The sequence below is a fragment of the Perognathus longimembris genome, unplaced genomic scaffold (genome assembly GCF_023159225.1).
Source record: "Perognathus longimembris pacificus isolate PPM17 unplaced genomic scaffold, ASM2315922v1 HiC_scaffold_151, whole genome shotgun sequence".
Lineage (NCBI taxonomy): Eukaryota > Metazoa > Chordata > Mammalia > Rodentia > Heteromyidae > Perognathus > Perognathus longimembris.
The window spans coordinates 12,041-27,182 of NW_025956518.1; the positions used below are offsets into that span (position 1 = coordinate 12,041).

Below are 15,142 nucleotides of genomic sequence, written 5' to 3' on the forward strand. Positions count from 1 at the left end.
AGCCCCCAGGAAACATACCAAGATTAAAAATAAAAATAAAAATAAAAATGAAAGAGGAGAAAAGAAAAGAAAGACAGGAAGAGAAGGAAGGAAGGAAGGAAGGAAGGAAGGAAGGAAGGAAGGAAGGAAGGAAGGAAGGAAGGAAGGAAAGAGACAAGAAAAGGATATAGAAAGAAAACTGTATTTGGTCTGATTAAATTCCAATGAACCTTACTAGAGACTAGTTTCGTAAAATAGAAACGGGAAAAAAGTAAGTATCACAAAGAAGAAAATAAAAATAGAAATAGATCTATCAGAATCAAATTAATGTTTATTTTTAAAAATCACTTACTTTTCAGTACTAAAATGCAGAGTATGAAAAATAAGATAATCCTAAATTACAGAAACTATTTTCTATCCACCTGTCTAATTTCTGAACCATAGCATTTTCAAATTGATTTTAGTTTGAAATATAAATTGAAAACTGTGATTATGATGAATATTTCCTAAGAAGAGACTGATAAATAGCAATTTATATTGATGACCATAAAGTAAATATTATATTGATGATCATAAAGTAAAATGCAAATTTAATTTTTGTTCTGTTAAGTAAATACACAAAAATTTCTAAGGGAGATAAAATTCAACCACAGAATTAAAAATTGACTACTGACTTTAGACCAAGACTCTTCCAAGGTAATACCAAGATTGACCAGAACTAGGATCTTTCTCCAGTGATTTCTGGAGATATTGAATAGCGTATCTTTTCTTGCTGGTTCCTACCTTCCAAGGTAATACCAAGATTGACCAGAACTAGGATCTTCCTCCAGTGATTTTTGGAGATATTGAATAGCGTATCTTTCCTTAGTGGTTCTGTCTCCAACTAGATCGATATTATGATACATCCAACCTGTAATTTAAAAAAATTACAAGTATATACCCATCATTCAATTTTGTTTTGGTGTTGTGTATCACAAAAGAACCAAATTAAAACACACTTTCAGCAATCTATTTGTCAAACCACACTTTCCAAATTAATTATACTTTATATTATACTTTAATTATACTTTCCAAATGTAATTATAGAAAAGTCTGCTTCATACCCCTTCCCCAAAAGATATAGAAACTAGTAAAGATTATTAGCAGAGAGAATATATTTAAGTGATGTGGGGGCATGGTATTGACTTAAGAGTTTAAGTCATAAATTTTCCTTTCATAACTATAATTTTTGAAAAATTTCCAAGATATATTTGGATGATATCTTTCTTCTTCCTTCCTTCTTTCCTTCCTTCCTTCCTTCCTTCCTTCCTTCCTTCCTTCCTTCCTTCCTTTTCTTATCTTTCTCTTTCTTGAGAAATTTCTAAGATACATTTGTATGATATATCTATCTTTCTTCCTTTCTTCCTCCCTTCCCTCCCATCCTCTCTCCTCCCTCTCTTCCTTCCTTCCTTCCTCTCTTTGTGGCTTGAACTCAGGGCATGAGCACTCTCCCTGAGCTTCTTGTGCTCATGGCTAACACTCTACCACTTGAGCCACAGGACTACATAGAACTTTTTCTACCTATGTGGTAAGGTAGAATCAAACCTAGGGCTACATTCGTTCTAGTCATTATGCCACATTATCCCAGCCCCTACAGTTTCTTTAAACATTGCTACACACTGAAAACTTTAGAAACCATTATTCCCCAACAATAACCAGAAGTTTACATAATCAAATATAATTCATATTAATTTTTTTAAAAAAACTTCCAAGAGGTAATTACTTCTCTGGGTTGCTTATGCAAAGATCCTAAGTATAACAAAATTTGATTAATGAACCAAACAACAAACATTATCTAAGTGAAAAGCAAGTTCAAAGAACTGTAAGAGGAGTAGAGTGTATATCCCAATGTTTGCTTAATAATTGCATTTTATTGTTTTGTTTGTTTTGGTCAGTCCTGGGGCTTGAACTCAGGGCCTGAGCACTGTCCTTGGGCTTCTTTTTGCTCAAATCTAGCACTCTGCTACTTGAGCCACAGTACACTTCTGGCCGTTTTCTCTATATGTGGTGCTGGGGAATTTAACCCATGGCTTCATGTATATGCGGCAAGCACTTTTGACACTAGGCCATATCCCTAGCCCCAAATAAGTACATTTTAAACAATAGATATACAAGCAAAATTTATGGAGTATTACTAAGAAAAATGAAAAACAAGTTGTAAATCAGGAAATGTATTATTTTTTTAAAACTATGTTTTGTTGTGTTGGAAATTATTAATAATGTAAGGCATATAATATGGCCAGCTGACCACAAACTTTAAAATATTTGCTCAGAATACAAATACTGAAAGAAACCCCAAATTTAAAAAAAGAAAAAAAGAAACTTCAACCCAAATGTTCAATACAGATATAATGGCTTAACTAAGTTAAATATTAATAGGAAACTCAGTCTTTCATTTGATTAAAAAAATACTACTTGCTGTTAAATTATTAAGTTATGTAACTCACCTGATTTTCATCAATTTTATAAAGAACTAAGCTGACTTCTTCTGGTTTAGTACAATGGTATAATATGACAAACTTAAAAACACTAGCTGTATTTAAGGAGTCTGAGTGAAGATAAGCAAAAATACAGACATACCAACTCTGGGCAAAATAAAGAAAAAAAGACACATTTACAAAAAGTAATATATGCTGGGTGCCAGTGGCTTCATCTGTAATCCTAGCTACTCATATCTAAGGACTGAGATTCAAAGCTAGCTAAAAAAAGACTTTAAATGAATATAGCAACATTTTAAATTAATAGTATACATTATATCTTTAAGAAGAATAAGACTTCTGGGAATATGGTCTAGTGGTAAAGTGCTCGCCTAGTATTACATGAAGCCCGGGGTTCAACTCCTCAGCACCACATATATAGAAAAAGCTGAAAGTGGCAGAGTGCTATCCTGGAATAAAAGGAAGCCAGCGACAGTGCTCAGGCCCTGAGTATAAGCCCCAGAACTGACCAAAAAGAGTAAGACCGCTGAGCACTGGTGGTTAATACCTATAATCCTAGCTAATGGATAGTTTCCAAATAACTACCAAAAAACCAGAAATCACTCAAAGTGGTAGGCAGAGCACTGGCCTTGAGCACAAAGAACTCAGGGAGAGCACCTAAGCTGCACAACTGACCTAAAAAAATAGGGGGGGGGGGGGGAGCTAGGAATATAGCCTAGTGGCAAGAGTGCTTGCTTCGTATATATGAAGCCTGGGTTCAATTCCTCAGCACCACAGGTCTGGCAAAAAATAAAGGAAGGGAGGGGAGGGAGGAATATGGAGGGAAAGAGGGAGGGAGGGAGGGAGGGAGGGAGGGAGGGAGGGAGGGAGAAGTAAGGAGGGAGGGAAGGAAAAGGAGACATACATGAAATTAAAATATGCTTATGAAATTTTACACAACTAGACTCCTAAATAAAATTAACTTTTTAGTTAAAGGGAAAAAATGCTCCCTTTTATAAATTAAAGCATAACAAAAAGTTTAGTATTCATGTACCTAACTGTTGTAATACAGTTGCTTTTACTTGTACAGGAAGGTTTTCTGTCTGTAAAAGCTGTTCATAGGCTTCTTTTGCAGAATGATATTTCTTCTAGGAAACAGAAGGAAAACAAGATATTTAGAAAAAACAGAATGATTATAAATCAATAAGTAGAAATATCTTTGACTTTTTTTTTTTTTTTTGGCCAGTCCTGGGCCTTGGACTCAGGGCCTGAGCACTGTCCCTGGCTTCTTCCCGCTCAAGGCTAGCACTCTGCCATCTGAGCCACAGCGCCCCTTCTGGCCATTTTTCTGTATATGTGGTGCTGGGGAATCGAACCTAGGGCCTCGTGTATCCGAGGCAGGCACTCTTGCCACTAGGCCATATCCCCAGCCCCATCTTTGACTTTTAACATTGCATAAATGGCCAAACTCAGTTCTAGTTTTCTATGGAACATAGCACAACAAAATTAAAACAACATAGATCATTCCTCGGTACTTACAGAGCTCTAGTAATTCTAGAATTCCAAAGATATCAAAATCGGCGTAATATATTTGCATATAATCTATATAAAACATCCTATAATATAAATAATCTGTAGATTATACAACCTGGAAACCCAGAATCAATGTAAAAACATTAAAAGACAAAGAAAGTCACTTCAAAGACTTTAAATGAAGATAGCAGTATTTTAAATTAATATTCTCTAGATTACATCTTAAAAAAGGGTAAGGCTTAATTAAAAAAAAGGTAAGACTGCTGGGCACTACTTAATCCTACTTAATCAGAAGGCTTAGATCTGAGAATCTCAGTTCAAAGCCAGTTTAGGCAAAATTAGTCTTAGACTCTAATTTCCAATTCATAATCAAATGAGCTGGAAGTGGAGCTCTAGATCATGTGGCAGAGTGATAGCCAGAAGCACTAATTCCTAAGACTGTCACACACACATATACATACACACAAAATCAACAACAACAAAACAAATCTCACAGGCAAAAAAGTAGAGTGGTAAAAACTTTTTGTTTTGGATACTTACATTCTCTTTATTTTTACTTTTAAAATTAAATTCAAGTAGTTATACCAAGGAATTTCAATTCAATATCTATCTATCTATCTATCTATCTATCTATCTATCTATCTATCTATCTATCTATCTACCAACCTACCTACCTACCTACCTACCTACCTATCTATATCTATGTAGATATATTATTTCTAGCTACTTAAGCGTAGTCTATGCTGGTTTGAACAATACTAATTTACATTTCCACCAGCATAAGTTCCCCTTACTCATATCACCATTGTTGTCCTCTGTTTCTTCTATAATGATGGTAGTGGCTGTCATGGTGTTGATTGACATTCCCTTGATAATTAGTGATGATGAACTTTTTTTCCTGTTCTTTAGGAATTTTTCTACTGTGTTGTGATTGAATTGTTTGTGTTCCTTATAAGTCTAGGCATTGACATGCCTACATTTTCAAATATAAAATCAGAGGGAGAAATAACAGAATGCATTTTCAGCAAAATATTGCTGATGTGAGGAAATGGTTACCTGTGTATATACAGATTTACAAGACATTTCACTTGATTCAAGCAGCAATTAAGCTTGAGAAGCCAGGCTTTGTATTCCTTTAGAATGTATTTATTCAGTCAAATGCATTTTTGTGTGCTTTAGAACTCAGTACATGAAAAGAGTTTCAGCAGATGTTTTCTCAAAAAGAAAGAAATGTAGGGCAAAGCCACAATGCAAGAATATTCAGCTATGTAATGCATAGCAGCATTAGGATTACCAGAGCAAGCCTATGGTTGGGTGCTCTCCCTGAGCTTTTCTGAAAGCTAGCACTCAGCCAGTTGAGCCACAGCTTCACTTCTGACTCTTTGTGACTATAGAGATAAAGAGTCTCCCAAACATTTCTGTCTGGGCTTGTTTCATTCTGAAATCTTCAGATCGCTTGCCTTTGAGTACCTAGGATTACAGTTGTAAGTCATAGGTGCCTACTAGACAACAGGGCTTTCCTTTTGGCAACTTCTTTCAAATTCTCTATCATGAATTCCAGTTTGATATTTTAAGCACTTTTCCTATACAGCATTTTTTCCCCCAAGTCAGTTTTGGAATGCAGATTTCTGGGTAAGAAGATTGGATATATTGATGACCACACTTCGCTGCCCTTTTTTGTGGCAGACATGGATCTGGAAAACACTTTTGAAACTATTGAAAGAATTTTATACATGAAGAAGCTGGGTGCCAGTGGCTCATGCCTATAATCCTAACTACTCAGAAGGCTCAGTCTGAGGATCTCAGTTCAAATCTAGCGCAGGCAAGAAAGTCTGTGGGACTCTAATCTCCAATTAGCGAGGCGAGCGAGGGAGTGAGAGAGAGAGAGCACTGCATGTGGAGCTATGGCTCAAGTGATAGCACTCAGACTGCTAACCTTGAGCAAAAGTATCTCAAAATAGTACCCAGGCCCTCACTTCAAGACTAGGGCTGACAGAGGAAGGGAGAGAGGGAGGGAGGGAGGAGGGAGGGAGACAAAGAGAACAGAAGGAAGGAAGGAAGGAAGGAAGGAAGGAAGGAAGGAAGGAAGGAAATCATAAATGATGGGACTGATGCTACTGTTGTGAATGATGAGCCAGGAGGCAAAAGGGTATATGAAAATGTTGATGACCACAGTTCATATGGAGAAGTAAACATAGTAGGACAGCAACATTATAGGGGCCACAGGGGCAGCCAGGAGAGAATGAAGAGCAAGTCCACAGTGACCAGCATCTTAATAATCTTCTGCTTCTTCTTGGATACCATGGTTCTGCTTGTTTGAGTGGGGAATTGCATTCTACATAAGAGAATTCCAATCCTGCCATACATGATGACCGTGAGAAACAAGGGAACCAGGTAGATGGTGGAAAAGAGCATAGTGATATAGATGTTTTTCATTTCCTGATTAGCCCAGTAGACTGGGTAATTTTATTCTGGGAGCTGAGTCTCTCTCAGTTAATGTTTTTCTTCCATATGTATAACATAACTGGATGAAGACATATTAATGATTGCCAGCACCCAGATGATCACAGTAATGAAAATGCTAGACTGATGATAATCTTGGTTCTCCAAAAGCAGCTACTTCAACTAAAGACTGAAGACGAGGTGATATTCCCCAGACCATAATCTGACATTACATATGGTATTCCATATGGTCATCCTGCAATCTAGAAGCTGAGTTCTGGAAATGGAAACCACAGTCATAGGAGGCTCCACTGGGAATGCCTTTTCAGAGGCAAATTGACTCCATAGGTTGCTGCAGAACTCAGTGGAACTTGTAACTATTAGGAGGAAAACTGTGGAACTTCTAACATTGGAAAGCAGTGAGTGTCTAGCTAAAACGCACAGGCACACTGCCATTCTGAGACAAAGCTTGTGCTTTTACTGCTAACACATATACTACACCATTTCAAAATCTGAAAACAATATTTATAATCAACTACCTCAATGTTTCATAGTGAATACTTCTCAAATATATATTGCACATATATACTCACATCAGAACTGAAAAAAAAATTCTCAAATTGTAAAATAAAATCTATATGTACATGAATAATGAAATTTTAAAAAAAATAAATTTTCTGATAAAAGTGCTCCACTGATGAATGACATGGGGGAAATTAGAGGCTACATTTAAATATACACTTAAAATAGCAACATAAATAGTTCTAAAGGTTGCTGGATGTCAGTGGCTCATGCCTGTAATCCTCAAGTAGTACAGTGCTAGCTTGAACAAGAGACATGAAGCTCAGAAACAGCACTCAGGCTCTGAGTTCAAGCCATAGGACTGACAAAAACAACAATAATTAAATAGACAAAACACCTTTCTAAAAAATTAACAAAAACACAGGCACCTGGGGGTATGAATCAGGTGGTGAGTGGATTCCTACCTAGGAAGGACAACATTCTGAGTTCAAACCCAAAACTAAAAGAAAATTGTTTTGTTAATTTTTGAGAGTTTGAACTTAGCCTGAGTGCTATTCCTAAGCTCTTTTCCCTCAAGGACTTATCTACCACTTTAAGATGATAAATTCTTGTATAATACATGAATATATATGCTATTTTGTACTTGTAGATATTATTCTACACTTAAAAAAAATTCTACCACAAAACAACTACCACCCAAACAACTGTGTTAAAAATCTAGTAGGGGCTGGAATATGGCCTAGTGGCAAGAGTGCTTGACTCGTATACATGAGGCCCTGGGTTCAATTCCCCAGTACCACATATACAGAAAATGGCCAGAAGTGGCACTGTGGCTCAAGTGGCAGAGTGCTAGCCTTGACCAAAAAGAAGCCAGGGACAATGTTCAGGCCCTGAGTCTAAGGCCCAGGACTGGCAAAAAAAAAAAAAAAAAAGTAAAAAATCTAGTAAAGTTACATAGTACCTGTCTAACACAGACAAATCAGGTTAGGAATATTCCTTAAAACCACCAAGATTTTTGCTGAAAAACTTAAAACACTAAAGAGATACAAAAACACCACAAGTGGGGATAGAAGGGGAAAACTGGGAAGCAATGAGGGGGAAAGGGAGCTATTGCCCAAAAAGAACTGTGTTCTTTATATAGGTACTCTTATGTAACTGTTATCCCTATGTATACCATCTTCACAATAACAACTAAAAAACCAAAAGAAATAAAAAAATACTGTATGTAGCTTGAAAGACTAAACATTATTTGAATGCTAATACTACCCAAAGTAACCCACAGGCTATTACTCTTGAAAACAAAGTAATCCATTCTCCAAGTTATACTGATTTTCTAGGGATGTAGCATACTCTAAAAAAAAACCAAAAAAATAACAAAATTAGTGTAGTATAATTGTCTGTTTTACACCTAACTACATAGCTATAACAATTGTAACCTGAGTGTTTGCAAAAAGGATAATATTCTAAGGCCAATAAATTACACAAAAAGCCCATAAGTAAACCCTATTACTATCTTTTGTCAATTTATGGTATTTTGTGAGAATAATACCTTAGTTGTTTAACAAAGAACACACTATTCAATAAGTCATTCTAGCATACTGAATATCCACTTGCCTTTCTCTACAAATGTCAACAAGTGGGAAAAAAAATCTCCTTGGGCTTGTCTATATGTAAGAATTAACAGGAAGAAACATCCCTTTCTTTATACTGAGTCATCAAATACAATCACTTATATATTTTAATATACATAAATTTATTTATTTTTGGCCAATCCTGGGGCTTGGACTCAGTGCCTGAGCAGGGCCTGAGCACTGTCCCTGGCTTCTTTTTGCTCAAGGCTAGCACTCTGCCACTTGAGCCACAGCGCCACCTCTGGCCATTTTCTGTATATGTGGTGCTGGGGAATCGAACCCAGGGCCTCATGTATATGAGGCAGGCACTCTTGCTACTAGGCCATATCCCCAGCCCCAATATACTTAAATTTATTTCCAGGGTTTTATAGGAACTAATGCTCCCAACAGTAATGCCAGGACTTCTTTTCATTATTCTGAGAGAAACTTCCATGATTAGCTATCGATTAATTAAGCTAAGGAATTATCCATTTAGTTTTTGAGATTAACTTTTTGGCCTCTGTGTGCCAATCCTTGAGATGAACTTGGGGTTTGAATACTGTCGCTGAGCATTTATGCTTAAGAATAATAGCTCTCTACCCTGGAGCTACAGCTCCACTTCTGTCTTTTAGGTGGTTAACTGGAGACAAGAGTCTTATGGGTTTGATCTTCAGACCTCAACCTCCTAGGTTGTGGGGCACCTAGGGTTGTGGGCATCAACCACCAGCTCTTGGAAAGTTATTGCAACTGACATTAAAAAATAATAATAAATGCAACTGGTATTTATCTGGACAAGTTTTCTTAATTATACATATGGCTAATTATGTGGACTGATGTACAAATATCAACTTTTACAAATCTGGCACAACCACCAACCATAACTAATTCTATTTTAATCAGATTTTTTTTTTACTCTTTTTCTTCTTTTATCACGTATGGCACTATGAGTCATATGTTCACTTTTATCTATCTGGTTTGAACACTAAGGTAACACTATCTACAGAGGTGGGAAAAGTTTCTTCCCCTACTCTTGGTTAAAAGAACTATATAAGAACTGGTGAGCTGGGAATGTGGCTTGGTAGTAGAGTGCTTGACTAGCATGGCCCTGGGTTCAATTCCAGAAACAGAAAAGTGGTGCTGTGGCTCAAGTGGTAGAGTGGTAGCCCTAGAGCTTAAAAAAAGCTCAGCAATAGGGTCCAAACCCTGAGTTCAAGACCCATGACTTGGGGGGAAAGAAGGGTTTCATTTATCTCACAATGTCTGATAAAACTTCAACAGAAATAATCTAAACTTGGTGATTTTTCTCAACTACTTTAATATACTAATTCAATTTCAATAATAAATGACTTCCCTTCCGTGACTTTTACTTGGTCATTGTGTCTTTTAAGAAATTAAGGTAATTTTATCTAAGTTATCAAATATATAGCCATGAAGTTACCAAGCACTTAGTACATGGACTTTTTAAATTAAGAGTAATAAACTGTTTTATAAAATATGTTACTAACAATTTTCTTCCTTCTTATCTCTATGGAATTATGTTGATTTTCATAAAATGTTTAAGAATTTTAGTTATCTAATCCTTATTAGAACTTTGAAAAAACAAGCTTTTTATGGTTAGCGCAGATGCTTAGATTCCTAATACTGAAATGTTCAGTGGTACAGTGCTTGCCTAGCTATATGCAAAGACCCTAGGACCTAACACTATGTAGTCAAAGTAAAAACTAATGATGATGATAATTGCAACCACAAATAACATTTAAAATTAAAAATATTGTTTTATATCTAATGATTTTTTTACTTGTAATTTCTTGTTTACATATTTATGCAAGTTTTTTGGTTGATGACAGTTTTTGATGTTTCGGGATTTGTGCAGGAAAAAAATATCTAAAACATTTTCAAAGGTAGGTACCAGGAATATTAAATCAGTTCAAAGCCAGCCTGAGCAGAAACTCTTATCTCCAATAAACAATAAAAAGGCAAGAAGTAGAGGTAGAGTACCAGTCTTCAAAAGAAAAAATCAAATCAAAACAAAAAAACCCAACAACTAAAGGAGAGCACCCAGGCCTTAAGTTCAAGTCTGCCTACTATCATACACACACACAGAACAATGCTTCATGAATTAAGATTAGTTTATTTGAAGGGACAGCATATATGCTAATACAGAAGAAAATTTATAGACTCAATTATCTTCATGTTTTGCATAATACATTAAAAAAGCAGAACTATAAGTAATCAAATTAATTACCCTTGGGCTGAGAATATGGCTTAGTGGTAGAGCGCTTGCCTAGCATAAATGAAGGCCTGGGTTTCATTTCTTTTTTTTTTTTTTTTTGGCCAGTCCTGGGCCTTGGACTCAGGCCTGAGCACTGTCCCTGGCTTCTTCCCGCTCAAGGCTAGCACTCTGCCACTTGAGCCACAGCGCCGCTTCTGGCCGTTTTCTGTATATGTGGTGCTGGGGAATCGAACCTAGGGCCTCGTGTATCCGAGGCAGGCACTCTTGCCACTAGGCTATATCCCCAGCCCTGGGTTTCATTTCTTAGTACCACATAAACAGAAAAAGCCAGAAGTGATGCTCTGGCTCAAGAGGTAGAGCGCTAGCCATGAGCAAAAAGAAGCCAGGGATAGCACTCAGGCCCTGGCCCTGAGTTTCAAGTCTTCGGGACTGGCCAAAAACAAAACAAAACAAAACAAATTAATTACCCTTTATGTTCTGCTAGGATATATTTCTTCTATATCTTCCACTATTGTGCAATAGCATTTATGTATCTCTTATTGAATTCTCTAAACTGTGTAACTTCTTTAAGTTCTCTATAACCTTCTGAAAACTACTTTTCAACATTCATGCTGCCCTAACTTCAAATAAGCTGTAAGAAATACTGACTTTTGCAGTCAGGCCCAAGTGGCTCACAACTATAATCTTAGCTACCTGGGAAGCTAAGATCTGATAACTGTGATTTAAAGCTAGTCCAGGCGGTAAACTAATTAATCATCCAAATCAGAAGTGACTAAGTCATCCAGGCCATGAGTTCAAGCCCCAGGATTGCCAACAATTAAAAAATAAATTTTAAAAAGATATACTTTTTGAAATAATTTACCCCAAGGATATTACTTTAAAAAGACTCTTTAACCAGCAAAAACCAGAAGTAGAACTATGATACTAGTGATAGAGTGCTAGCATTGAGCACAAAAGTTCAGGGACAGTACCGAGGCCCTGAGTTCAAGCTCTGGGACCAGCAAAAAGAAAAACAAGTTCAGGGACAATATGCAGCCCTGAGTTCAGGCTATAGGACCAGCAAAAAGAAAAAAAAATTCAGTTACCCATTTCCCATTTAAATAATTTTAAATAGTTTTAAACTTAAATAATTTTAAATTTAAATAATGTTAATACTTCTGAGATCTGGGTATATAGACAAAAACTATGTAATTAGGCTCAGGTGTAATGCATGAAATCAGCAGATATTAAGTTCCAGTTCCAGTCTTGGATGCAAAAAAAAAAAAACAAACAAACAATAAAAACAGGAAAGGCTATGTAATTAATTACAAAAATTAGTACATAAGGAAAATACTCCAGTTATGTTATTAAAATGAGTAAAAACAAAAAAGCTAATTGTAGACATTACTAAAATCCAACCACAAAAAAATGCTCATGTATACGTATTTCCTTAAATGTTGCTTGCATCCAAAATATCACTTTTAGGAATTCCTATTTTGTTCATTGTTTTGATTTTTCTACTTTTTCAAATTTGGCCAGGAACTAAGGATACAGCTACATCAACGTCTGTGTGTTAGAACTGCAACTGTGTGGCAACACACTGTTTTGCACATGTACTTAAAACATTTCAAAATAGACAACATGTTAAAGTCCAAATATTATACTGTGAAAAAGTCTTGCTTCCTGTTTGGGTAGGTCTAGACAAAAATTCTCCAGTTGTGCTTATCCATATAGCTGATGCCCAGCTAGTATGCTTCCCACATAGCTGGAGTGAGAGATGCATATTACCATGCTTATCATTTGGAGGATAAAGGATTGTAAACTTTTTGCCTGGACTGGCTTGCACATGAGATGAGAAAAAAGCCAGAACTACAGGCATGGTGCAAGTGATAGGTGCTGGCCTAAAAAGAGCTAAGAGAAAAACACACACACACACACACACACAAGTTTTATGGCTTAAAATATGTTACCTCTTCAAAAATTTTGGGTTATTTGCATATAGTGTAAGACTATCAATTATTTCAGAATATGATGAAATAAAGCAGCATTATCAATAAAAATTGTTCTTTTCCTATTAAATAAGATCAACTGACAATACGATAAGCAAATTTATTGCTGAGCCCTATATTCTGGTTCACAGGTTTATTGTGCATTGTTATATGGAAATCATCTTTCATTTTATGGTACTTTTGTAATATGATTTGTGTATATGCACTTGCACATACATGAATATGCATAAAGGTTCTGGGGCTGAACTCAAGGGCTAGGTGCTGTCCCTGGGCTTTTTTGCTGGAGGTTAGTACTCTACCACTTAAGCCACAGCTCCATTTCTGGTTTTCTGGAGGTTAATTGGAGGAAAGAGTCTCATGACTTTCCTGGACAAGCTGCCTTCAAACCACAAACTTCAGATCTGAACCTTCTGAGTAGTTAAGATTGCAGGTGTGAAGCAAAAACACATAGCTTGTAATAAACTTCTGAAACAAGAAATGTGATATCCACAAGAATGTACACACTGCCCTACTATGTAACTGTACGCCTTGTGCACAACACCTTGTCAAAATTTTTTGTTTAATTAATAAATTATTAAAAAAAGAAATGTGTTATCACCAGCTTTGTTCAAGATAACTTCAGTTACTTAGAACCTCTGTAGGTTTGTCTATTTTGCAAAATGCCACTGAATTTAGCCTTAGATTATGAAAATATGTACATGTTGAATTTCATTCTCTCAACCACTAACATAGGACCTTACGATTTATTTGTACAGTTCAGTTTCTTTCACCAATGTATTATATACTTCAACATACAGATCTTACAGTTCTTTCTTTAGTATTGAGCTAAGTTATTATAGGCAAATTTATAAATGTTAAAGAAAAATCTGCAACTGCTTCTTATGTTCTAATTTGATTAGTAAACAAAAACTTTAAATTTCTTAACACACTAAGTGTATCTAAGAATAAAAATGTGAAATCAATAAAATTGACATGTTCATTTCAATTAAAACCTAAAACTTTCTGGCACATTTTACATTCTCTAAGGCAAACTGAAGATTTTTTTCTGCCATATGCTACTATTATAATTTAGATATGAAATGTCCCCCTAACACTGTTTGTTAAAGACTTTGTGCCTGACCAATGGCATATGGAAGGTGACTAGGTTGCAAATTTACTAACTTCAACATGACTAAATAGGGGCAGGGAATATGGCCTAGTAGTAAAGTGCTTGCCTTGTATACATGAAGCCCTGGGTTTGATTCCTCAGCACCACATATATAGAAAAAAGCCTGAAGTGGCACTGTGGATCAAGAGGTAGATGCAAGCCTTATCAAAAAGAAGCCAGGGACAGTGCTCAGGCCCTGAGTCCACACCCCACGACTGGCAACAAAAACAAAACAAAACTAACATGACTATAGATTGATTATTAAATGGATAATGAGTTAATCCATCGAACACTCCATAGCACAACTATTAATATGGGGCCTAGTGAGAAGGAAGATTGCCAAGAGGAGCATGTCTGTGGAAAGTCTACCTAATGCCTGGATCATACTCTCTATCTCCTTTCCCTCTCCCTCTATCTCATTCTCACTCTCCTGGTCTTCCTAGGAAAACTCTTCTTTTCCCTCACTCATCTTCCTTCCCTCCCTCCCTCTCTCCTTTCCTGCCTCCTTTCCTTTCATCCTTCTTTCTCTCCTTTTGAACAAAGAAGAAATAAGTAGTTCCTTTCCAGATCTACCTCCTTTCTGACTCAGTACAAACCACAATGTTAAGGACAGGAGAACATGGAATAATTTTTCGTCTTTTTTTAAGTTGTTTTTCTTGGGTATTTTGTCACCATGCAAAAAAAGAACTAGTTCTTTCTAAGAAAAGGGTAAATTAAAATACTTACCTGAGTTTCATACAAGTGGGCGATATGAAACTGAACTGTAATAACAGGTCATAAAAAAGAATCAATTTCAATACAGCCATTAAAAACAAAAATAGCAAAAGTATAAAACAAAAGAACATGACAATATGCTACATGTATACAATATAATTTGATTTACTATAAAATTTTATTTAAATAAAATAATACATAAATAATCATACCAAAATTCATGAACATCTAACAAAATCATCATTAGTCATTAAGAAATTTTTAAATTACCTATTAATTCCAATAAATATGAAGAAACAAATTTTAAGTTTTTATAACTTTTTCTTTCTTTTAGATATTGGAGGTTTGAAATCAGTTCCACGTGCTTCCTAGGCAGTACTTTACCACTGAGCCATGCTTCTATCCCTAAAATAATTTAGCTTGATCTGTACTATATATATAATACCTTATAAAAAGTTACTAAATAATACATGCTTTTGAACACTTTTTTTCACATGAAATCCTATACAGGTAGTTCT

At 35.8% G+C, this 15,142-nt stretch overlaps 1 protein-coding gene across 2 annotated transcripts in view; it reads right to left on the minus strand.

Annotated features, from left to right (window-relative positions):
- Window positions 1–758: 758 nt before the first annotated feature.
- The window catches only part of LOC125344549 (histone demethylase UTY-like), a 62,309-nt gene continuing 47,925 nt past the window's right edge, over window positions 759–15,142 (minus strand). Inside the window, exons 8-10 of one of the 2 annotated variants that reach the window (XM_048337040.1) lie at window positions 14,637–14,671; window positions 3,490–3,583; window positions 759–889 (exon numbers count right to left, since the gene is read on the minus strand). In XM_048337040.1, coding sequence (XP_048192997.1) covers window positions 759–889; window positions 3,490–3,583; window positions 14,637–14,671 — 260 coding nt within the window. The remainder of the gene's footprint in view (window positions 890–3,489; window positions 3,584–14,636; window positions 14,672–15,142) is intronic. The other variant, XM_048337042.1, reaches the window with a different exon arrangement.